This window comes from Typopeltis vanoorti, chromosome 16 (genome assembly GCF_054136105.1).
Source record: "Typopeltis vanoorti isolate ZY-2024b chromosome 16, IOZ_Tvanoo_1.0, whole genome shotgun sequence".
Taxonomy (NCBI): domain Eukaryota; kingdom Metazoa; phylum Arthropoda; class Arachnida; order Uropygi; family Thelyphonidae; genus Typopeltis; species Typopeltis vanoorti.
In genome coordinates, this window is record NC_143564.1 from 96812977 (window position 1) to 96838736 (window position 25760).

Genomic DNA, 25760 nt, shown 5'->3' on the forward strand with positions numbered 1-25760 from the left:
GGTCATTCCTGAACACACTATACCCATCACATTCAATCCCACTAGCTATATCATCTACAGTCAGCCATGATTCACTAATACCAATAACCTGTGGTCTGGAAGTGCCAACCATGGCCAAAAACTCTTCCTTCTTGTTCCTAATACTCCTAGCATTAGTGTACATGAATTTAAGATCCCATTAGCCCCAACCCTACCTTGATGCCTCATATTAACTATCCCACTCTGATTTGTTGTCCCTATTCGCTCGGGCATATTATATTCATTCATACATTCAACTGCCTCCCTAAGGACTGTATATCTACTCCCCTCCCTTAATAAATCTAGTTTCCCTGAATTTGCACATCCACCACATTCAGCAACACTTTCTCAAGTCTTCTTACACCGTAACCATTCAAATGCAAACCATCCATCTTATATAGATCCTTTCGCCCATCAAACTCACTGCACACATCCACAAATTCCACACCACTCGTCATACATAACCCACGCATAAAGTCATTTGCAATTATGGCCCTTTTAAACATTTAAACCGTGGCAAAAGACTAATCATTCTAACTCTCTCACTCTTTTCTTTTGCTACTTCAAACAATTCATTCAGGTCTTCTATCATTTCCATATTGTCTCCTTTCAAATCATTCGTACCTGCCACAATCATTTCTTTCACCCTTTCCTTTTGCTCTCTAATAGACTCAGTTACGTCCTTTATGGTCGCACCAGGTTTGTACGATTTTGTCAAATCCTCTACTAACACACCTCGTACTAACGAGTCTCCATACAGCACTCCATCCTTCATTTTGTTCATGTTCACACTCATACGTCTATTTTTCCTGTCATACTTTTTATTATTGGCTGGTTCATTCAGTTGACTTTTGCTCATATGCTCTAGCTGCTGTTTTGCCCTTTGTATCGCACCATTCAAGAACGCAATCTCACTCATTGCGTCTATCTCATCTTTTTTATTCTCAGTAAAACCATTAATACTATCATTCACACTTTCTACATTCACACTCTCACAATTCTCTTCCGTTTCTTGTCATATCCCTATTTTCTTCATTCTGAAGTTTGACAAAAATATCACACTCACGATCCGAAATACTCTTCAATTTCTTATTTTATTATCATCTAACCACACTCCGACCGCACTCCACAAAGTGTACATTTTGCAGCTAGTACACTGAATCATCTCTTTTATACTACCGTTCTTTGATAAAGATGGCGAACCATCATTACTGGCCGCCATTTTCCTTCATACTGGAGCCATACTTACTTGCAACGTATTTTATCAAATTATAATTTATAACACACCAAAAACACACAAAAAGATGCACTAAGAGACGCAAGGCAAACAAAACTACGCAATATTAAATAAATTTATCAACGATAACTGAAAATAATACTTATCTTATCAGAAGCTTTCATGAACACTACACACTACGAATCCCTCTAGCGGCGACAGCCCCAATAAAATATGTTATAAAGACACACAAAATATTCATATAACCTCGAACCCCTCGTTCAATATTTCGTGGTCAGTGTTGAAATCAAAACTTCTTAATGTTTGTATATTATTTACTGATCTTTTCCATTGTTTGTTTATGATGATATAGTCTATGCAGTTCTTTATATTACCATCTGGGGATGTTCATGTATATTTATTATACGGCATTGATAGAACAATGTGTTTGTAATCATTAGATCGTTTGCTTTACAGAAGTGGAGTAATTGTTCTCCTCTGTCGTTAAGCTCTCCGTATCCAAATTTCTGCATCACATCTTTTTAGTCTGCTGTGAACTGTCCTATTTTAGCATTAAAATCTCCTATCACTATCATGAGTTCTCTATTTTTGGGATTATCTATTTTCTGTTGTAGTTCTTCATAGAAATTTTCTATTTCTTCCTCTGAATGGTTACTGTCTGGTGCATATATTTGGATTATTTTAATTGTTTGACCTTTTTCTTTTGCTTGAAGTTTGGCTGTGATTATTCTAGGAGACACTGGGGTTATTTCAATTACTGAGTATGTAAGTTTCTTTTCAATTAATAATGCAACTCCTTCTCTGTGTATATTATCTTTTCTTCCTGAGAAGTATAGTGTTATGTTGTATACATTTTGCTATTATTATATCGGTGCTCTATATTTAATTATATCCTTTCTTACTTCAACCTCTCCTATCAAAATCCTACTGCTTGCGCCTTTTGTTATGTCGGCTGTGCCATTGTTATGTGGCCTTCTCTTTGTTTTATTTTTATCGTTATGTTTCCTTTATATTCTTTTATTTTCTTATTCTTATTTTAATTTTAACTTTTATCACGTCTTAGTGTTAATGTTATCAAATCTTTACAATCCTTCTTTTATTCTAAACTTATCGTTGGATCTGAGCCTTTGTTCTATCATACTATTCTTTATCCATTTTTATTTTATTCCTTACATAATTTAACTTTCTAAGTGCCGCCAGAATTACATGTTCCCCACTCAGGCAAATTTATTTACTGTGCCAGCCTGGGCCTTAAGGGTAGAGTTAAACTCAGCCTAAGAATAGTCATATGATATCAGGTGCTACTAATAATCTTAGCTAAAATTCAGAAGCCTTAGGTTTTCTAGTTTATTGCAGTCGTGCCCTACTACTCTTAATTGGGATATCCCCACGCACACATACAATCACAGGTTCATATTTTATGAAGGGTCAGGGTCAGTCAGCATGATCAGAAATACAGACATGTAAAGTATCAAATAAATTTAATGAACTCATTATGCAATGCAATACAAAATAAAACAATTATTAATTCTAATTTAAACTTATACTTTTCTTTCATGCTCTCATTCTTAAAATAATTAAGCATTGATTTCTAATTAAACATTTTAACATATTTTATATTCTTATCTACAACTCAATTGGTCATTTAGGCATTTAGCACATTGATAATCTCTCGAATGAATCACGACAAAATCTCTATCTAGCTGAAAGTTCTTAAAATTCATTTTCAAAAGGCATAGAGTCATTTACATAAATCTCAGTCCTTCACACTTCCTTCTATTACAAGTTTAAGATACACTCTTTTCACACTGTTAGTCAATTCTCAAAAGGGGCTAGAACATCTGAAAGTACTTATCTACTCTTTATCGGTTTCTTTCCGTCCTTCCTTCTTTGTTACGATTCTAGCTGTCTCGATTTTCTTTTGCCACGTGGGATACACTTGCTCTCCTGAGCCAGGCGCTATTTCTCTGCTAAGGGTTTATGTCAATGATCCGTCTCATTGACGGCTGCATTCGATCTTGCCGAACTTTGCTGCAGTGCCATGCTGGAACTTCTCGAAAGTCAGCTCTTAAAAATAAGAGCTGAGCTGCGATGAATACTTGTAGCACATGGAGAGAATGCAGGAACAAACAAAATGGGAGTCGGGTTCAATTCCGTGTCGTGAGTTTTATGCGCTCCCCAAGAGCGCCACCTTTCCGAGTTTGAATTTCTCTTATCGTTCCGCCTATTGGTCTCCGACTGGGTGACTTCACTGATCAATATATGGGACTTTCTATTTCCGAGAATGTATGCATCACAATATCTTCTCAGATGTGATGTGTGCTGGTGCTTACGCTGCTCTTGTAGCGTTGGGGCGATCTTTGCCCTATGTTGTTGAATAACTTGCATTCTTTCACTTTTGGAAAAATCACTAATAATTTCTCTTATAACTGCCCCTTACTTGCTGACTTACATTTATACTTGACACACAGATACATTAATTTTAATTCACATAATTCAAAGTTTAATATACAAGATGTTGTTTACAAAAAAAACATAGTTATACTGTGCTAAAAGATAAGCATGCATATTTATTTTATGTTTCTTGTTAGATTCTGGAATGGCGACGTCATGCAAAAATGAGGTCGCCTATTTTAGATCTAACAATAGTCTTCCTTCTGGTAAATCCATGAATTCATCTCCACATCAATGTGTGTCTGATAAACCTAAAATACTCCATTTCAGTCTTACTTCATAATAACTTTTAATGGTATAAACAACACCAAGAGAGAAAAAATATATATTTATTAAACTCACTAATATTCACTTGTTTTCAACCAGCAACATCACTAAACTACATAATTGCAAAATATTAGTGAGTTTAATAAGTGTATTTTTTCCTCTCTTGGTGTTGTTTATACTGTAAAACATTTTTATGGATCATTAACGGCATAAGCCTTTCTATATGTTTTTAGTAATACTGTTCACAATTTTCAGCACTTGCCTTTAAATTTTTGCACATTTAAAAAATAAAAAGTGAGGAACAAACCTTTTGGCTTTACTGGTGTATGTTTTAAGCAATGTAGTATAATATCACAGCTATAAAAATAAATTAATTGATTACTTTAGACTGGGATTTCTTTGAGCATTATTTTCTTTTAGCACATCTTTTTTTTTTTTTTTAATTTCAGATCTTGATATCAGCACTATATTTTAGATTAAAGGATCGCATATATTTAAAAAGTATAATGGAACCAGCACTGCATGATTCATTACTATTAGAGAACTGTGTTTCACTAGCCAGTGTACTACTCAACTTTATATTGCCTGATTCATATCCTAATAGTGATATACCACCACATTATTTTCAAGAAATTGAAAGACAATTTTTGCAGCTAAAGATATATTTTCAAAGCATGTGAGTAATTTATTATGTATTATCATTTTTGAAAATGTTATTATTAGTTACCAGTAGAGACAGATAGTAATATAGCAGATGTTATATTATTATTATTATTGCTGGCCAACCAGGCCAGCAATAATAATTGACAATAATAATTAACAATAATAAAAAAAAGATATGGTTAGCATATCTTCTCTCCAACTAAAAGCCTGCTGCGGTTTCGAATCCCACCTTAGGCATGATGTTTGTGATTATTTGTGAAATACTCGTAGTGGTGGGCTGTAGATGGCATTGGTGTAGATGATGATGATAGTTACGGTTAGTTGTAATTAATAAATTGAGTAGTGAAGACTGAGAGTTGTAGAGTAGGTGCCCTCCCTTGATGGGTTTTTGGACTCCCTGGAGGTGTCAGGTGGTAATAATAATAGTTATACTTATCAGAGACATCTGGACTGTCAAGGACTTAAGGGAGGCCATACATAATCCACACCAGCTCAGATCTTCTCTTAAATGTATAGTGTAATGCAGGGCCAAATAGAGTCTTTAGGGAATAATAATAAGTGTAAAAATACTGATAATGTATTGATGTTTCTTTATACAAATACCAGGAATGAAAGTGATGAATTAGTGGTATTGATAGTCTCAGCCCATCCACAGGTTATTGGGATCAGCGAAAATGATTGACAGAAGGTACTGGAATAGAAGTGGAAGAATATGGCATATTTCAGCAGGTTATTAGGGGCAAACCCAGTGGTGGAGTGTTGCTTATGATAAGTTATGAGTTGTGTTCTCTCAGAACAGAGGATTTGGAAGGAAATGGCACTAATTGTTTTAGAGGGAATATGGTGTGAAGTGGGAAAGGCAAGATATTTAGTGAGATGTTGCTATAAGCCAGGGAACACAGAGGGTAAAGAGCAGGGAATGTTTAGGCAGTTGAGTTTGGCAAATGCAAAACAAGTGATAATGATCACTTGTTTTCACTTATGAGAGATTTTTAACCCAGTGCTTTTTTTTCGGGAAAAAAATGTGCCAGTACTCACCATGAAGATGTTATTACAGCAACTTCCACATTTTTAACATATCCTCTGATATACCATAGTCGTCTCTAGATCGCTTCTTGCTTTTGATATCAACTGCAGAATGATGATCTCGGAGCAGCCATGAGTCCACATATTGTTAGTGTTGAACTGAGTGGAAAGAGGTCCTATTATCCTGATGAACATCAGTGCAGAAGTTGTCCGTACAAGCAGAGATGACCTAGATGAAGTTACTATAAGATTCATCTGAGAGAAACCCCCTTCACATTCACTGGAAGATATTGCAATTGTGCCCAAAGTGTGCTTTAGAGGAAGTAGTCTGTCCGGGACTTTATTTTCTTGAAGATATTCACGGAAACCATGAACTGCTTCTCTTTCGTTTAAGCAAAATTTGCGTGCTAACTTTTTAATTTCAGCTTCATCAAATGTCAGATGCTTTCCAGGATTTTCTGGCCAATACTTGGAATCTAAAATCTTAGCACATTCAGGCAAATCAGCATCATCTCCTTCAAGCAGATGAACTTATTGCAGGACGACGACGGCTTTCATTTTTGTGGGAGCTCAATCCCTTTGAACTTCATGTTCTTTTGACTTTAAAGAGAAATACTGTAGTATGGACCAGGATTTTCAATTCTTTCTTTAAAAAGTTGAAGAAAGATTTGAAAATCTGTATTCTTTATCTTCCTGTCTGCTTTGTACAAGTCAATATTTCTCTCTTGTGAATCTAGACTTAGTTCACTAAGTTCTTGGAGAGCATCACACATAAGGCCGAAATCAAGAACAAACTCGCATGACGTTATTTTTCTTAAAAGGCCCTCATAAAGAAAGCAATCTGTTTTGCTTCTTCTGCTGTCTTCTTTTGCCTCCAGAAAGTGATGGACAAGGGCTAGATGTAACCCAGCAAGTGTTTAAACTTCTGCCAATTTTAAGAAGTTGAAGTTCTAGAGTCGCTGCACATTCCTGTAGTTCCCTAGCATTCTTAGGTGAAGCATGATAAGTCACATAAAGTTTGTCCATGAAACTCTTAAAGCGATTCACTCCTGCCACATTGTTTACTGTGTCACTAACAGACAATTCAAGACAATGGCTAGCACAATGCCAGAAAATAACTTCTCTTGCATTTGCCTCCTTCCACCATTATGAACACCAAACAACACAACTGCACATCACAAGTTACAGACAATGAATACTCCTTTAAGTAATCTTCAGATAATCCTAAACACTCAAGATGACTAATTAAAGAGTTTAGAATTCCTCTAGCAGTTACATCTGATAATTCGATCAAATGTAGGAAAAGACTCACACCAAAAGTTCAGGAAGAACTACATTTGATTGAACAATAACAATCAATGCTGTTGTGTTACTCACAGCTGTCGATTCATCAATAAATAGTGATATTTTGTTCTTGGAGTTCACTATATTGTCTAATAATGTTTTTTTCATTTCATTTGTGATGTGGCTCACAATGTTAATGCAAGTATTTGCAGAATGAAGAATATATCCCATGTGTAGGCCAATAAGTTCCTGTAAATTTATTTCATCTTCAAAGTTGTTAAATGATTGATTTCTCCTCGCAACTTTGTAAGCAGTTCAAAACACGTTTTCCTGTTATGTCTTTATTATGAGACAAAGCATTAATTGTTGTTTGCGAGATTCTCAAAATGACTGATTTTACCATTTGCCCACTCCGGTGAAATTTTCATTCCCATGTGTTTATCTACGACAAGACTTCCGACATCACGGCACACTTTACAGCCCAGCATTTTATTCTTGACATACATGCACTCGTTTTTCTCGTAGAAGCCATTTTTCTGCACAGCTATCCAACATTCAGGCCAATCATTATCAGAATCTGCTTCCTTTTGACAACATGGATCTTCGGTCTTGGTTTCGTGATCCTCTTCACCAAGTGTATTTTCAGTGCTAGTTTTCTGTTTTACAGGATCACAAGTAGATTCAACAATTTTTGCTTCTTCAGCCTTCCTATTTTTACTCATTGGCATAAAGTAACTACTTATTTTACTCATTTTGAACAATGATTGCACTGATTTAACTTAGATTAATTCAAAACTTGCGTGAACACTTGCCTGTTGTAGAGTGAATCTAGAACTGATGAACTGATATTGGAAGCAATCGGAAGTGAACACAACTTCCTGTTTCCAGTTATGTACCAACCTATGAAACAGGAAAGCAGGGTACAAACTTATGAGTAATCAAAACTGAAAATTCAATTCGTGAACACAGTACCATCTACCGGAATATTTATAATACATTTTGCTGTCAGTAAATCGCAAATTTTTAAAAACTTAAGAAAAAGGGTGCCATTAACATACTGCCAGAAAAAAAAGCACTGGTAGTAACTGTGACTTCTAACTGGAACCGTTAAAAGAAAATGCGAGTAGAGTGACTGATGCAGAAGACATAGTGCAGTGGTTTAATGAATACTTTATTGGGATATTTCATACCAGAAAAGAATGATTTATTACTAAGCAGATGAGGAGGATTCTGTGTTTGGGAGTTCATGAGATGTGTTTCAAATACTAAGTATTCTGGATGTTAATAAAGCAATGGGCTTGATGAGGTTTCACCACATTTTAAGAGAGTATGCTAAGGAACTGACAGCTCTGTTGGCTTGGCTTTTCAGTCAGAGTCTGGCTATGAGAAAGGTGCCCAAGCAGTGGAAGGAGAGTAAGATAGTGCCATTGTGTAAGGATGGTAGTAGAATGGAATTGTTGAACTATAAAAACTATAAACCAGTTTGTATTTCATCCGTAGTTAAGATTTTGGAGAAATTAATGAGAGAGAGAGAGAGAAAGAGATCTTATACAGCATTTGTTAGATGAGGACAGTGTTATCTGTGAGGGTTGGCATGGTTTTGTTAAGGGATGTTGTTGTTCTAGTAATCTAATTGCCTTTCACAATAAAGTAACAAGAGCAATTTATGAGGGAAAAGGTATATACTGCCATTTTTTTTTAATATTTTGCAAAGGTATTTACAGAATTCCACATAATAAGTTGATGTTTAAGTTGCAACATGTAGATTTAGATATCCGATTAGTGAATTAGATTGGGGGGAATTGGCTGTCCTATAGATATCTGTGAGGGAGTGGTATCAAGGATGCAGGGTTACAAGTGGGGTTCCACAGGTTTAGTGTTGGAATTCAGTCCTAGAAATCCAGTGACATTGTGAATGGACTGCAGGGAGATATTCAGTTGTTTGGAGATGATGTGAAGCTGGGAAGGGTTATTAGTAATAGTGCTGATGTAATAGCTCTTCAGGTGGATTTGAATAAGCTGGACAAAGTAATGTATTAGTTCAATACAAATAAATGTACGTTCTTGAAGTTTGTTGGGGTGATAATTGATAGAAACATGAAATTTAGGGGATTAAATAATAATAATAATTATTATTATTAATTAAAGCAGCTGGAAATATATTATTGTTATTATTATTATTATTAGGTGACACCCCCAAGGAGTCTCCAAAGACTCATCAAGGAAGGGCACCTACTCTACAACTCCCCATTTCCATCACTTAATTCACCAATAAGATGATTGAAACTGGGAATATTGAAGATATAAGAAAAATCTGGTCAATCCATTTTAAGACTATCTTCCACCAAGGAAACAAAACTACAATGCCAACAATAGAAGAAAATAATGATCACCCAAAAATTTTACAAGAAGTTGATAAAACAGATGAAAAACAATAAAGCACCAGGCATTGATACTATCCCTACTGAACTGTGGTCATATGGAGGCAGCATATCAATTGAATATTTAACAACCCTATTCAATAAAATACTACAAACAGGAGAGATCCCAGATGACTGGAAAACTGGAAAGATCATCCCAGTATACAAGAAAGGAGACAAAAGAGACTGCAGAAATTACAGACCAATCAATTTACTCCCTCACACCTATAAAATATTCATAAGAATTATACAAAATAGAGAAATGATAGGCATAGAACAAGCTGGTTTCTGAGGAAACTATTCAACAATAGACCAAATTTTCACATTGCACCAACTAGCAGAGCTCAGCTGGGAAGACCATAAAGAACTATATTGTTGTTTTGTGGACTTTAAACAAGCTTTCGATAACATCAACAGAGAAATCCTTCTTAAAATTCTACTAGAAAAAGCAATAGACAAATATATAATACAGTTTCTGATAAAATATTACTCTAAGACAAATGCAATAATTAAAAAGGACACACTCACAACAGAACCCATAGAGATCCAAAAAGGAGTAATGCAAGGATGCCCATTATCCCCATGCCTATTCAACATATAACTAGAAGAAGTTGTAAAGAAAGCAATAGACAATGAGCCTGGAATCAATGTCAATGGTTTAAACATAAATAATATCAAATATGCAGATGATCTCGTCCTTCTTGCAAGAACCCCAAATGAACTACAAAAGTTGATCAACAAGCTAAACGAAACCTGTAAAACATATGACATGACAATAAATATACAAAAGACAAAAGTGATGAAAATAGAGAGGAACAGAACTACCATCTCAGCCACCCTAAACGGAGAACAATTAGAACAAGTAGACAACTTCATATACCTTGGATCAAAACTAACAGAAACAATAGATGAACTCAAAACAATCAAACACAGAATAGCGATAGGATTGACCACCATGGGAAAATTACAGAAAATCTGGAAAACAAACAAGATATCTAAACAAGCCAAAATCAAATTATATGAAGCAATAATTATACCAACAGTCATCTATGGAGCAGAAGCGTGAACACTTAAAAAAAGAGAGGAGAAAAAACTGCTGGCATTTGAAATGAAATGCTTAAGAAAAATAAATAGAACAAGTTGGATAGAAAAGAAAACAAACATCACAGTCAGACAAGAACTATTGTATAAAAAGACAATAATAGAAAAAATTAGAAAATAACAACTGAGATGGTTTGGACACACTGTATGCATGGACGCAGACAGACTTCCTAATGTCCTAATCAATACTTTTCCAACTGAAAAAAGAAGACCTGGAAGACCAAGAATTACCTGGCTGAAATTAATAAAGAACATCTCGGGATGCAGAACATATAAGGAACTTTTTCGAACAGCAAGGAATAGAGAAGACTGGAAGATCCTGCTCAAGAGAAGACTCAACCCGTCTTAGATGGAAGAGAAGAAGAAGAAGAATTCACCAACTACAGCAAACCACAGCTACCATCATCATCACCATCTACTGCCTACCACCACCAGTATTTTCACAGACAATCACAAACGTCCATGCCCACGGTGGGATTCGAACCCTCAGCCTTCTGGCTGAAGAGCAGATATGCTAACTACTCCATCAACCAGGCCAGCATATTTGAGGGTGGTCTGAAATATTCTCGGTCTCGACCATTGAGATGGCAACACTATTGGCAAGATTTTTTTTTCTAAGTTGGTAACATCTGTCATAAGCATCCATGTGAAATTGCAAGCGGATAATTACATTAAAGGCAGATAAAATGGAATAATAACATCTCGACGGTGTAAGCAACAGTCTCATCACTCATTCCAGCAGGATATGTGGCGTGTTACAATGATAATAAGAATAATAATAATTAAATTAAAACAACAACTTGCGAGCAACACAGAAATTAATGTAGTGATTGAACTCACAGGAAATAATGTTTAATTCATCAGAATCAGGATCCCCTGGACCACATACACGATTTTCAATATGCTGACTTTTCTTGTGTACAACAAATTGCATCCGGTGTCTCTTGCAAGTTGTTGTTTTAATTTAATTATTTTTATTCTTATTATCATTGTAACATGCCACATATCCAGCTGGAATGAGTTATGTGGCTGTCGCTTACACCGTCGAAATGTTATTATTCCATTTTATTTGCCTTTAATGTAATTATCCGCTTGTTTTTGGCTCCACCAGCACCAAAATTTTCCCTATCGGCGACTTTTGGTACTAAATCTTTTTTTTAACGGAAATCATCTCCCCATGCCTTCAAAAGTCCCGATATAAAATTTGGTCTCATTCCGTTTATTGGTTTTAGCTACAGATGCCTCCAAAGAGGGAAAGTTATTTTATGGCCACCCTGTGTTTTGCATGAATTCCAAATGAAAAAGCTTTGTGCAAGATGGGTGCTGCACTTGCTCACAGCAGATCAAAAATGCACTTACATGAAAATCTCTAAACAGTGCTTGGAGCGTTTTAACAAGAATAAAACTGATTTTGTGCATCAATTTATTACTATGGATGAGACTTGGATTTGCCATTACACACCCGAATGCAAACAGTGGACAGAAGCCTGTTTGTTCAGCACCAAAGAAGACAAAGTCAGTTCCATCAGCAGGAAAGGCTGTGGCATCAGTGTTTTGGGATGCTAAAGGCATTTTGTTTATTAATTATCTTGAAAAGGGTAAAACAATAACCAGGGAATATATTGCGAACTTTTAACCAGACTAGACGAAAAAATTCATGAGAAAAGACCCGGTTTGCAGAAGAAAAAAAATCATCTTTCATCAGGACAATGCATCCGCCCACAAAGGTGTTTTAGCAATGGGAAAATTAAGGGATTTGTACTATGAATTATTGGAATTCCCCAGATTTGGTTCCCTGTAACTTCTATCTTTTCCCAAATCTAAAACTCTTCCTCGCTGGTCAGTGTTTTTCTTCGAATCAAGAGGTGATTGCAGCTGTAGAGGAGTATTTTGCAGATCTTACTGAGAACCATAACAGGGACAGGATAACGGTGCTGGGATATCGCTGGGATAAATGTATTGGTCTTAAGGGAGATTATGTTGAAAAATAAAAATGATTTTGAAATTATAAATTCATTGTTAGGCGAGAACTTTTCAAACAACCCTGTATATATGCACTGGCACATCTATGTGTCATTAGTCTATACAATAAAAATAGAAAATAGAGTAAGACAGGAATGTAGCTTCTCAACATTCTATTTAAATATACTGTATATATATTAATGAAATACTCAAAGAATGACATTGTCTAAATAACACAGAAATAACACAAAATTTGCCAACTACATATACAGACAATCTGAATCTTTAATCTGAATTGTTAAAATGCAAAAGGTGAACTACAATTAGCTCTATACAACCTGGGAATATTGCTACTAAATATCGAATGAGAATAATAGAATATGATTCTGTTACCTGCTTTATGAAACAGTACAACTTGCCTTCTTTCCACTTCTTCGGAACTTGACTGAATGTAAGATTCATATTAAACAACTATGTCAAGACAGATATCAACTCCCTGGCACATTCCTTCAAAATGCATGGTGATATATCATCAACTCCCAAACAGCCTTATTAATATCAAGTTTGCTTAATATATGAAGATATATATGGCGAATTAACCCTATATATATCTTCCTCACTCACAGTCTCTCCTCCTCCTCCTCATCCACTGCTTTCAACCTCTCCATGATGTTGCATTCACAATGATGAAAGACCTTATGAACTGCTCATGAAATATCTCAACTATATTCTCTGTAACAGTTGTCTTTATACCATTTTTTGCAATCAGTGTCATTCTACCATTATCATTTTTATTTTTGTCGGCTGCATGTTGAAAGAATTCCCTTGAATTTTGGCTTCATTAGCTAACTGCTCCTCATACTGAACTTTTGCTACCCATACCAACTGAGTCACCCTCCTTGCCTGTTCTTTGTATTCCTCATAGAATTGATACAATGTCTAAATGGAAAAACATTTAGACATTGCTTCTGTTAAATTGTTATTTTTAAATATGTTATCATATCTTTAATTATATCTTGTCCTCTGTGCCTTTGTAAAAACTATAGTTATCTCGCTTAAACCTTTCTTCGTAACCTTTACTATACTTCTGACTTATGGCAAAAAATAATATACAGCTCACCTGTGCAAAACTTACAGAACAAAGAAATCACCTCTGGATGGAGCCAATCTCTTTATATGACCTACTGGTGTTTATTCTCAACTGAATTTGGAAAATTTATTTAGTTTCTAGCTTCACCACCAAATTCGTGGGTGGCAGGTGAATCTCCCTCCAAACAATAACACACAATAAACCACACGGAACTTTTCACGCTCAATTCTAAGCAAATCTATCAACTTAAATTTTCTGTTATGCAGTCGTGACAATATCTATTTATAAGGCTCACACAGACTCGAATTAATGTGTAGTGGATTGGAAATAGAAATCAGGCAAGTTATTTAAACAAGAAAACAATTTATTTAACATCAATGAAATGTACAATTGGGGTGCTTGAGGGTCATAGCTGTATAACTGAGAGGAGACCTACACATAGCCTTTAAAGGAATGCGGAGAAATGACCAGGGCTTCTGACCTAATGTCCAATCCTCACCTTCTTGTGGTGCACCTTGTTGGGTATCTACCTGGATACTGAACGAACGAGGATGGGTTGGCAATTTGGGATTTAACCGACCAAATTGTATTCTTATTGGTTAAACCAAAATGAAAATGATGGTACAATATGACAGAATTTCATACCGGCTGGGGCGTCGCACGGTTAAACAAGACCCCCCGTTGTTTTCACCAGGGAACCGGGGAGAACAGCAAAAAGTCAGCTACTGGAACAAATCTGAAAATACACCCCAACTCAACATCACCAGAGTTAAAGATCGGTACTATCAACATAAGAAGCCTGAATGGCAAAGAAATGGAGCTAGCTGAGGAATTAGATAAGTACCAGATCGACATAATAGGGGTGACTGAAACAAAAAAGACAAAAACTGGTTAGATCTTTCTGAGCAATAAATACAAAATGTTATATTCAGGCAATGACAATCAAGGAAAAGGAGTAGCCATAGTATACAACACAAAATATGAGGCTAATCTTCTTGAATGGCAGTCAGTCTCAAGTAGAGTAATGTGGACAAATATGAGAATGGGGCACTGGACAAGAGACTTATTTGTGCCTATGGTCCCACAGAAGGTTCTACTAAGATAGAAGTGGAGGAATTTTTTCAGGCTTTAGAAAAAGCAACTGACACAATGAAAAAGGAAAAGTTGGTCCTTGTTGCGGATCTAAACAACAGAGTAGGAAATGATTGTGAGACATACAAAAATATTTTGGGAAAATTTGGAGAAAAGAGCAAAGCTAATAATAATGGCAAACACCTGTTGGATTTCTGCTCAGGACATGGACTGGTTATTACTAACACCATGTTCCAACATAAAAATGTGCACATATTCACATGGAGAGAAGAGGCAAGGAATAAGAAAAGGCTTATTGATTATGTTGTTGTTGATAGTGATGTTTTCTCCCTGGTGCAGGACACCAGAGTGTACAGAGGATTTGAAATTGGAAGCAATCACTATTTAGTCTTGAGCAGGATAAAATTGAATTTCATATTTAAAAAAATAACATGCAAGAAAGTTTTAAAGTGAATAAAAGTTGAGCAGCTCTCAGATGTGAACTGTAGACTAAAATACTCAAAGATTATTGAAGAAAAAATGAAAGAGTTTGAGAACAGGAATCAAACCTTGGAGATTCGGTGGCAAGCCGTGAAGAAAGCCCTCGTTGATTCAGCTAGAGAGGCATGTGGTGAAGTTGTCTGCAAGGATAGAAAAATTAGAACTCCATCGTGGACACAGGAAGTTAAAGAGGCAGTGAAGGAAAAGAAGAAAGCATATCAAAAGATTCTGTCAAATAAGTCAGCTTGTGCTCTTAGAGAATACAGAGACAAATGCAAGAATGCAAAACACTGTGTAAAACTAGCTAAACAAAAGTCATGGGAGAACTTTGGCAAAAATATAGAAAATAAATATCAAGAAGGTGGCAAAATATTCTGGAGGTTGTTGAAGAAGCTTAGGAATGGAGGAAAGAGTGCTGTAAAAGGAGTTAGAGATGATAAAGGTGACATGAAAACGGGAGAAAAAGATATCTTTGAAGTATGGAGTAATTACTTTGAAAAACTTCTAAATGAAACAAGCAGTGATGACAGCACAGTGGTAAAAAACACTGAAAAGACATGCAGTCAGGAATGCATATCCATACTTGAAGTAGAAAAAGCCATCAAAGGCTTGAAATGTGGAAAGGCAGCAGGAGTAGATGATATTCGACCAGAAATGCTAAGTATGGTGGTATAAAAGTCTTACAATGGCTGCACTGCATAGTTCAGAAGGCCTGGACAGAGGGACGAATTCCCGATGATTGGAGTAGAGCTCTCATAGTACCCATATATAAAAAGGGAAATAAAACTGAATGTGAGAATTACAGAGGTATTTCCGTACTGAGTGTTCTTGGCAAGAGCTATGCAAGTATTCTTAAGAAATGGTTGAGAAGATTTCTGCAAGAAAAGCTTGGTGAAGATCCAGCTGGATTCAGGCCAAATAGAGGCTGTCAGGATCAGATTTTCACTTTACGACAAATAGTCGAGAAAGCATGGGAATATAACAAAGATCAGTATTTAAGTTTTGTCGATTTGGAAAAGGCATATGACAAGGTGCCAAGAGAGAAGCTATTCAATACGCTACAGTTATATGGTGTCAATGGGGCATTATATCAAGCAGTACTTAGTCTTTATTTGAGCTGTAAGTCAGCAGTTAGAATTGAAGGAAGTGTAGGAAGATGGTTTAATGTTAAATCTGGTGTGAGACAAGGATGTACATTATCCCCTCTGTTATTCATTATCTATATGGATCACATTATGAAGGAAAGTGGTATTAAACATGATATCAGAATCATCATCATCATCAAATTCCTGCCGTGTACCCTCAAGGGGTGTACAGGATATGACAGTACTACATGAAAAAATTACATCATTACTAACTTCCTATCTACAATTTTCCTCCAAATCAGTCTGTTATTTGTTAAAACTCCAACATTATCAGATCTTATATTTCTATCGTCTAAGGCACTTTGTACCGTATCAATCCACCTATATCTTGTTCTTCCTCTGGGTCGTTTTCCTGCCAACCTGGCAGAGAACACTTGTTTTGCTAATCTTTCCTCTCCCATTCTATTTAAGTGACCATACCATCTGAGATTAGCTCTGCTAACGCATTCCTGGATGCTGACAATGTCAACTTCTTTCCTATTATCCTCGTTTTTAATATGATATTGCCATTGATGCCATCTTTCTCAGGACTCTCATATCTGCAGTCTCTAGTCTTTGGTCAACTGTTTTACTTCTGACCCAGCTCTTAGATCCATAAGTTAAAACTGGTTTGAACACTGTTTTGTATACAGCTAATTTAGTGTTCCGACTAATTTCTTTCTTATTCCATATGAATTTATTCAATTGACTTCCCACGATACTAGCTTTGCTGATTCTGTTGTCTATTTCTATATTAATTTACCATCTTCAGTAAAAATTGTGCCTAAGTAGCTGAAATGTTTTACTTGTTCCACAGGTTCTCCATTCACAACACAGTTGACATTTTCAATGATTCTGCCTATTTTCATTGTCTTTGTCTTTTTATTGCTGACCTTCATACCATATCTATTACAACAGCTATTCAATTTAGTCAGAGAATCTTGCAGACTTGTAGCGGATTTATTTAGAAGTATAACATCATCCGCATAAAGCAAAGAGCTGACATTAACATCTCCAATTTTGATATCAGGTTTAATACCACATTCCTTCATAATGTGATCCATATAGATAATGAATAACAGAGGGGATAATTTACATCCTTGTCTCACACCAGATTTAACATTAAACCATCTTCCTGTACTTCCTTCAATTCTAACTGCTGACTCACAATTCAAATAAAGACTAAGTATTGCTTGATATAATGCCCCATTTACACCATATAACTGCAGCGTATTGAATAGCTTCTCTCTTGGCACCTTGTCATATGCCTCTTCCAAATCGACAAAACTTAAATACAGATCTTTGTTATATTCCCATGCTTTCTCGACTATTTGTCGTAAAGTGAAGACCTGATCCTGACAGCCTCTATTTGGCCTGAATCCAGCTTGTTCTTCACCAAGCTTTTCTTCCACAATTCTTCTCAACCGTTTCTCAAGTATACTTGAATAGATCTTGCCAGGAACACTCAGTAGGGAAATACCTCTGTAATTCTCACATTCACTTTTATTTCCCTTTTTATATATGGGTACTATGAGAGCTCTACTCCAATCATCGGGAATTCGTTCCTCTGTCCAGGCTTTCTGAACTATGCAGTGCAGCCACTGTAAGACTCTTATACCACCATACTTCAGCATTTCTGGTCGAATATCATCTACTCCTGCTGCCTTTCCACATTTCAAGCCTTTGATGACTTTGATGATATGAGAATTCGAGACGTTAATGTCAGCTCTTTGCTTTAAGCGGATGATGTTATACTTCCAAATAAATCCGCTAAAAGTGTGCAAGATTCTCTGACTAAATTGAATAACTGTTGTAATAGATATGGTATAAAGGTCAGCATTAAAAAGACAAAGACAATGAAAATAGGTAGAATTGTTGAAAATGTCAACTGTGTTGTGAATGGGGAACTTGTGGAACAAGTAAAACATTTCAGCTACTTAAGCACAATTTTTAGTAAAGATGGTAAATTAAATATTGAAATAGACAACAGAATCAACAAAGCTGGTACGGTAGGAAGTCAATTGAATAAATTCATATGGAATAAGAAAGAAATTAGTCAGAACACTAAATTAGCTGTATACAAAACAGTGTTCAAACCAGTTTTAACTTATGTATCTGAGAGATGGGTCAGAAGTAAAACACTTGACCAAAGACTAGAGACTGCAGATATGAGAGTCCTGAGAAAGATGGCATCAATGGCAATATCATATTAAAAATGAGGATAATAGGAAAAAACTTGACATTGTCAGCATCCAGGAATGCGTTAGCAGAGCTAATCTCAGGTGGTATGGTCACTTAATCAGAATGGGCGAAGAAAGATTAGCAAAACAAGTGTTCTTTGGCAGGTTGGCAGCAAAATGACCCAGAGGAAGGCCAAGATATAGGTGGATTGATGTGGTACAAAGTGCCTTAGATAATAGAAATATAAGATCTGATAATGTCGGAGTCTCGACAAGTAACAGACTGATTTGGAGGAAAATTGTAGATAGGAAGTTAGTAATGATGTAAATTTTTTCATGTAGTTCTATCATATCCTGTACACCCCTTGAGGGTACATGGCAGGAATTTGATGATGATAAAATGTAGAATGGGTCAATTTTAAGTACTAAGTAATTTAGCTTCTATGCTTCAAATTACAACTAATGACTATGTTTACAATTTATTTCCTCATCATATTCAATTCTAGTAAGACCACATGTCTATAATTTTCTCTCATTAAACTTGGTTATACTCGGATTTATCTTACATAACATTCTGCAGACTTAGGCAATAGCTATAACATAAAATAAACGATGTTTCACTTTAAATTAACCAAACCTTCTCTCACATATAACAAAATTCCTCAAGTATCACTATAAAAGAAGTCCCTTAATTAAATCATCGTCACAATCTTCTTATTTCTAGCTAAACAATAAAAAGATCTTACTTGAACTGGGTCTGTACTTCTCTGAATGATCCATTAATCTCCTGTTCCTGTTTGACTTTAGCATTGCACTGGGGTACCCTTTTCTGGGGCTTGGAGAGATCCTTCTCTATCATCAGCGGATATCAGGAACTTGGCGGCATGGAAGATCAGCATTTAATTTCTTCTAACAGCTTATGTTAGTCGTGTCGGTCCCTCGGCAATTTTCTATCTGACCACAGGTCTCCGATGGCAATTACAAATTATCTCCGACGATGTTAGCAAAACTCTGCTGCTGTAGCTTACATCGTAACTTCAGGTCGGCACCACACGTGACCTCGAACGCTGACCCGGAACCAATTAGAACTCGTACTCCAAGATAAAGGCAAGACAAGACCTCGTTTCGACATAGTGAACTGCTATTTATACGGTCCCAATGACCTTCGTTTTTGCTTATGTCATTATCCACTGGGTACCGTTATTTTCTGCACCCGACACCCACATCTATCGATGCAATTAGATGGGAGACTCCCCGTGTAATATCACGCTGCACGTACAGTAGCCTCAGGTGATGACTTAATCTTCTTAATCCTGTCTGGAATTTTTTTGTTCATTATGGCATACTTAGACACAATACAATCTCCTTTGTTCTTATGCAAAACTATTTATAATACATTATTCATAATTCAAAGAAAAACGTTATGTATTTTATGTTATAGCTATTGCCTAAGTCTGCAGAATGTTATGTAAGATAAATCTGAGTATAACCAAGTTTAATGAGAGAAAATTATAGACATGTGGTCTTACTAGAATTGAATATGATGAGGAACTAAATTGTAAATGTAGTCATTAGTTGTAATTTGAAGCATAGAAGTTAAATTACTTAGTACTTAAAATTGACCCATTGTACATTTCTTTGATGTTAAATAAATTGTTTTCTTGTTTAAATAACTTGCCTGATTTCTATTTCCAATGCACTACTCATTAATTCAAATCTGTGTGAGCCTTAAAAATATTGTCACGGCTGCATAACAGAATTCTAGTCCGTGCGGTTAGCCTAGTGGCTATGCGCTTCGCAACCATATGCCTGGGGAAGGAGTGTCCTAGGTTAGATTCCCGTCGGTGACGTGAGGAGCTGAAGGATTCTCTTCCTCAGCCATAGCCAAGTTTGCCAGTCTTGGGCGTGGACAGCAGGGTTTTTTCCCCAGTTTATTCTGGGGTTTTTCATCCCGCAATGCAGGCAAACTGGCCTTGAGAACTCAACACTACAGGCCATAGGATACACCGGGGGCATAAGGCTGACCACCTTATCCTGTAAACGGAGTGAGGTCCGATGATCAATGGACCCTCGACACCGCAAGGTAAAAGAGGGTATAAGGAAGATGAGATGAGATGAGAAAGATTTACTTAGAATTGAGCGAGAAAAGTTCCGTGTGGTTTACTCTGTGTTATTGTTTGGAGGGAGATTCACCTCCCACCCACGAATTTGGTGGCACAGCTAGAAACTAAATAAATTTTCCAAATTCAGTTGAGAATAAACACCAGTAGATCAGACAAAGAGATTTTGCACACGTGAGCTGTATATTATTTTTGGCCATAAGTCAGAAGTATAGTAAAGGTTAAGAAGAAAGGTTTAAGTGAGATAACTATAGTTTTTACAAAGGCACAGAGGACAAGATATAATTGAAGATATGATAACATATTTAAAAATAACAATTTAACGATGGTGCAGCTGGCAGGATTTAATATACTTGTAAAATCTGAATAAAAGGAATTATATTACTAAAATCTCTTTTATTCAAGATTTAACACTTCTACTAGATAGTTTTTGATTATCACCCACGCAGCATTGATCTCCTTTCTACCCAAATCCTCATTCCATGCTGCAGCATGGTCAGTGCTGCTTATTCTCACCAACTGGAGGGATATTTGACACTTCGTTTATAATATCATTCTCTGATAAGATGATCAAATCCAAGATCTTCAATTCTTGTGCCCTGTGTTACAAACTGCCTGAGGTAGCTGTCTCTCAAAAAATCTCAAGAAACTCATTTTCTTTACTTCCAGTTGCTATCTTGTTATCCCCAACTATATTGCTGTAATTAAAATCACCTTTTTCCCATTTGCTTGGCTAATTTGCTTATACGTTTCCTGGTCATACCCTCCACATTACCAGGTCTAAAACAATATCCAACAAAGTATTTCATTCTATTCACCTCTATCTCAACCGTTTTGCCCCAAAATCATTACTGCTATTTCCCCCTTGCATCTATTTTGTATGGACAAAACTGTTTTTTTTCTATCATCATTCCACCTTCCCTTTTACCCTTTCTATCTTCACAAAATACATTATACTCTTCCATCTCTATTCCTGTTGGGATGTCATTCTCATCCAACCATGTCAATCAATGCACCTATTTCATTTCCCTTGTTTCTGTACTTTTAGCATTCATATACCAACATGACAGTTCAATCCTGGATCTATAACAAGTTTCACTGAAACCACTTATTACATATACTTCTCCATACTTTCCTTGTCATTTCTTTTTCTCCTTACTCATCCTAGAATCCTCTTCAAATCCAACCATTTTCCCTACATCCCAGATCATCCCCTTCCCTTTTTGTTTACACATACATTCACATCCTCTTGGAACATCACCCTTTTTCACACTGTGTTCCCATGTTCACACCCTACATCTCCCTGTTTCTCTGTTTTTCTGGTACACTTGTCATCTCATTCTCTACACTCATGCTACCTACTACTTCATTCATAAGCACCACTTCAATCTCTATTTCCTTACACTCCTTCTTTTTCATGTCACTTTTTACTTGCTCAGATTTATTCTCTGCACTCATTTCTCTTCCTTCCAACAGCAGCAGTCTCTCCAAATGACTCACACCAAAACCATTCAAATGCAGTCCATCACTCTTATAGAGTTCAGTTCTTCCTTAAAACTCATTTCACACATTAACTAACTGCATTCCTTTTTCTTCACACATTTCTGCCAATAATGTTATTAATTCTTGCTCTCCACCTCATCTCATCTCATCACTATCATACCCAGGCAACATGCTGACTACCTTTCCTATCACACTGTTATCTTTTATTCTTCTTGACAACCTCCTAATATTCAGTCTTACATCCTCCTTATTCCCAGTCAAGTCATTTGTCCCTACTACCACTAACAACTCCTTTGCTAGCTTACTCCTCATATCCAACTACTCAATCACTCTATTCATTTTACCTCCAGGAAAACAAATCTTGTGCATATTCTCATTTACCACACTATATCAATTAAATTGCTATCCAATACCACTCATGGGTCACTCATTACCTTTTTCGTACTGACATCGTTCGTTTTAGTCTTCTTCACTCTTCTATACATATCTACACTTCTCTACAATTCACTCCACATCTGCCTCATCTTCACCAACTCATCATCATCAAATTCCTGACATGTACCCTCAAGGGGTGTACAGGATATGTTAGTACTACATGAAAAAAATTACATCATTACTAACTTCCTATCTACAATTTTCGTCCAAATCAGTCTGTTACTTGTCAAGACTCCAACATTATCAGGTCTTATATTTCTATCATCTAAGGCACTTTGTACCGTATAAATCCACCTATATCTTGGTCTTCCTCTGGGTCGTTTTGCTGCCAACCTGGCAAAGAACACTTGTTTTGCTAATCTTTTGTTGCCCATTCTGTTTAAGTTCCCATACCACCTGAGATTAGCTCTGCTAACACACTCCTGGATGCCGACAATGTCAAATTCTTTTCTAATATCCTCATTTTTAATATGATATTGCCATTGATGCCATCTGTTCATGCCTCTAATCTTTCTCAGGACTCTCATATCTGCAGTCTCTAGTCTTTGGTCAACTGTTTTACTTCTGACCTAGCTCTCAGATCCATAAGTTAAAACTGGTTTGGACACTGTCTTGTATACAACTAATTTAGTGTTCCGACTAATTTCTCTCTTATTCCATATGAATTTATTCAATTCACTTCCTACCATACCATCTTTGTTGATTCTATTGTCTATTTCCATATTTAATTTACCATCTTCATTAAAAATCATGCCTAAGTAGTTGAAATGTTTTACTTGTTCCACAGGTTCCCCGTTCACAACACAGTTGACATTTTCAACAATTCTACCTATTTTCATTGTCTTTGTCTTTTTAATGCTGATCTTTATACCATATCTATTACAACAGTTATTCAATTTAGTCAGGGAATCTTGCAAACTAGTAGCGGATTTGTTCAGAAATACAACATTGTCCACATAAAGCAAAGAGCTGACATTAACATCTCTAATTATAATAAGTTTAGTTTAATCCTTTATCCAAGTGTGAGCAAACAAAGTTTGTGCCTGAAAGTATCTTCAGGACTAGGGTAAGGTGGTACAACACCAGGGCAACTCATTGCAAAGGTGGAGCAAGCTACCAACACTCCTGTCACCTCCTATAATGCAAAACACATCTCCTTGCGGATATGTCTAATGTTATGCATTAAGGGAAGGGCCACTACCCAGACTAGTTTCGACCTTTATTGAGGTCTCTTCAGTGGGAGCCAGGCCCAAGCTGAGATACCAGGCAGAAGCATTCGCAGGTCATCTCTACCTATAGGAGTTGCCAAATGGTGTGCCACCCTCAATAAAGGTCGAAACTAGTCTGGGTAGTGGCCCTTCCCTTAATGCATAACATTAGACATATCCGCAAGGAGATGTGTTTTGCATTATAGGAGGTACTGAGACAGGAGTGTTGGTAGCTTGCTCCACCTTTGCAAGGAATATCCTGGTGTTGTACCACCTTACCCCAGTCCTGAAGATACTTTCAGGCGCAAACTTTGTTTGCTCACACTTGGATAAAGGATTAAACTAAACTTATTATACTCTAACCAAGTGAAAAATAAACTTTCAACATCTCTAATTCTGATATCATGTTTAATACCACTTTCCTTCATAATGTACATCCTTGTCTCACACGAGATTTAACATTAAACCATCTTCCTGTACATCCTTCAATTCTAACTGCCAACTTACAACTGAAATAAAGACTGAGTACTGCTTGATATAATGCCCCATTGACACCATATAATTGTAGCGTATTGAATAGCTTCTGGCACCTTGTCATATGCCTTTTCCAAATCGACAAAACTTAAATACAGATCTTTGTTATATTCCCATGCTTTCTCGACTTTACGACTATTTGTCGTAAAGTGAAGATCTGATCCTGACAGCCTTTATTTCGCCTGAATCCAGCTTGTTCTTCACCAAGCTTTTCTTCCACAATTCTTCTCAACCATTTCTCAAGTATACTTGCATAGATCTTGCCAGGAACACTCAGCAGGGAAATACCTCTGTAATTCTCACATTCAGTTTTATTTACCTTTTTATATATGGGCACTATTAGAGCTCTACTCCAATCATCGGGAATTCGTCCCTCTGTCCAGCCTTTCTGAACTATGCAGTGCAGCCACTGTAGGACTTTTATACCACCATACTTCAGCATTTCTGGTCGAATATTATCTACTCCTGCTGCCTTTCCACATTTCAAGCCTTTGATGGCGTTTTCTACTTCAAGTATGGATATGTATTCCTGACTGTATGCCTGTTGAGCGTTTTTTACCACTGTGCTTTCACAGCTTGTTTCATTTAGTAATTTTTCGAAGTAATTACTCAATACTTCAAGGATATCTTTTTCTCCTGTTTTCATGTCATCTTTAACATCTCTAACTCCTTTTATAGCCCTCTTTCTTCCATTTCTATGCTTCTTCAACAACCTCCAGAATATCTTACCACCTTCTTGATATTTATTTTCTATGTTCTTGCCAAAGTCCTCCAATGACTTTTGTTTAGCTAGTTTTACACAGTGTTTAGCATTCTTGCATTTGTCTCTGTATTCTCTAAGAGCACAAGCTGACTTATTTGCCAGGAATTTTTGATATGATTTCTTCTTTTCCTTCACTGCCTCTTTAACTTCCTGTGTCCACCATGGACTCCTGATTTTTCTATCCTTGCAGATAACCTCACCACATGCCTCTCTGGCTGAATCAATCACGGTTTTCTTCACAGCTTGCCACTGAATCTCCAAGGTTTGGTTCCTGTTCTCAAACTCTTTCATTTTTTCTTCAATAATCTTTGAGTATTTTAGTCTACAGTTCACATCTGAGAGCTGCTCAACTTGTACTCGCTTTAAAACTTTCTTACATGTTATTCTTTTCAATATGAAATTCAATTTTATCCTGCTCAAGACTATATAGTGATCGCTTCCAATTTCAATTCCTGTGTTCACTGTGGTGTCTTGCACCAGGGAGAAAACATCACTATCAACAATAACATAGTCAATGAGACTTTTCTTATTCCTTGCCTCTTCTCTCCATGTGAATTTGTGCACATTTTTATGTTAGAACATGGTGTTTGTAATAACCAGTCCATGCCCTGAGCAGAAATCCAACAGGTATTTGCCATTATTATTAGCTTTGCTCTTTTCTCCAAATTTTCCCAAAATATTTTTGTATGTCTGACAATCATTTCCTACTCTGCTATTCAGATCCCCAACAAGGACCAGCTTTTCATTTTTCATTGTGTCAGTTGCTTTTTCTAAAGCATCAAAAAATTCCTCCACTTCT

The 25760-nt window shown here is 36.3% G+C and overlaps 1 protein-coding gene across 1 annotated transcript in view; it reads left to right on the forward strand.

Annotated features, from left to right (window-relative positions):
• LOC150098204 (uncharacterized) overlaps positions 1–25760 on the forward strand; it is a 264871-nt gene that overhangs the window by 194564 nt on the left and 44547 nt on the right. The window contains exon 14 of the mRNA XM_090406279.1: positions 4426–4652. Coding sequence (XP_090262405.1) covers positions 4426–4652 — 227 coding nt within the window. The remainder of the gene's footprint in view (positions 1–4425; positions 4653–25760) is intronic.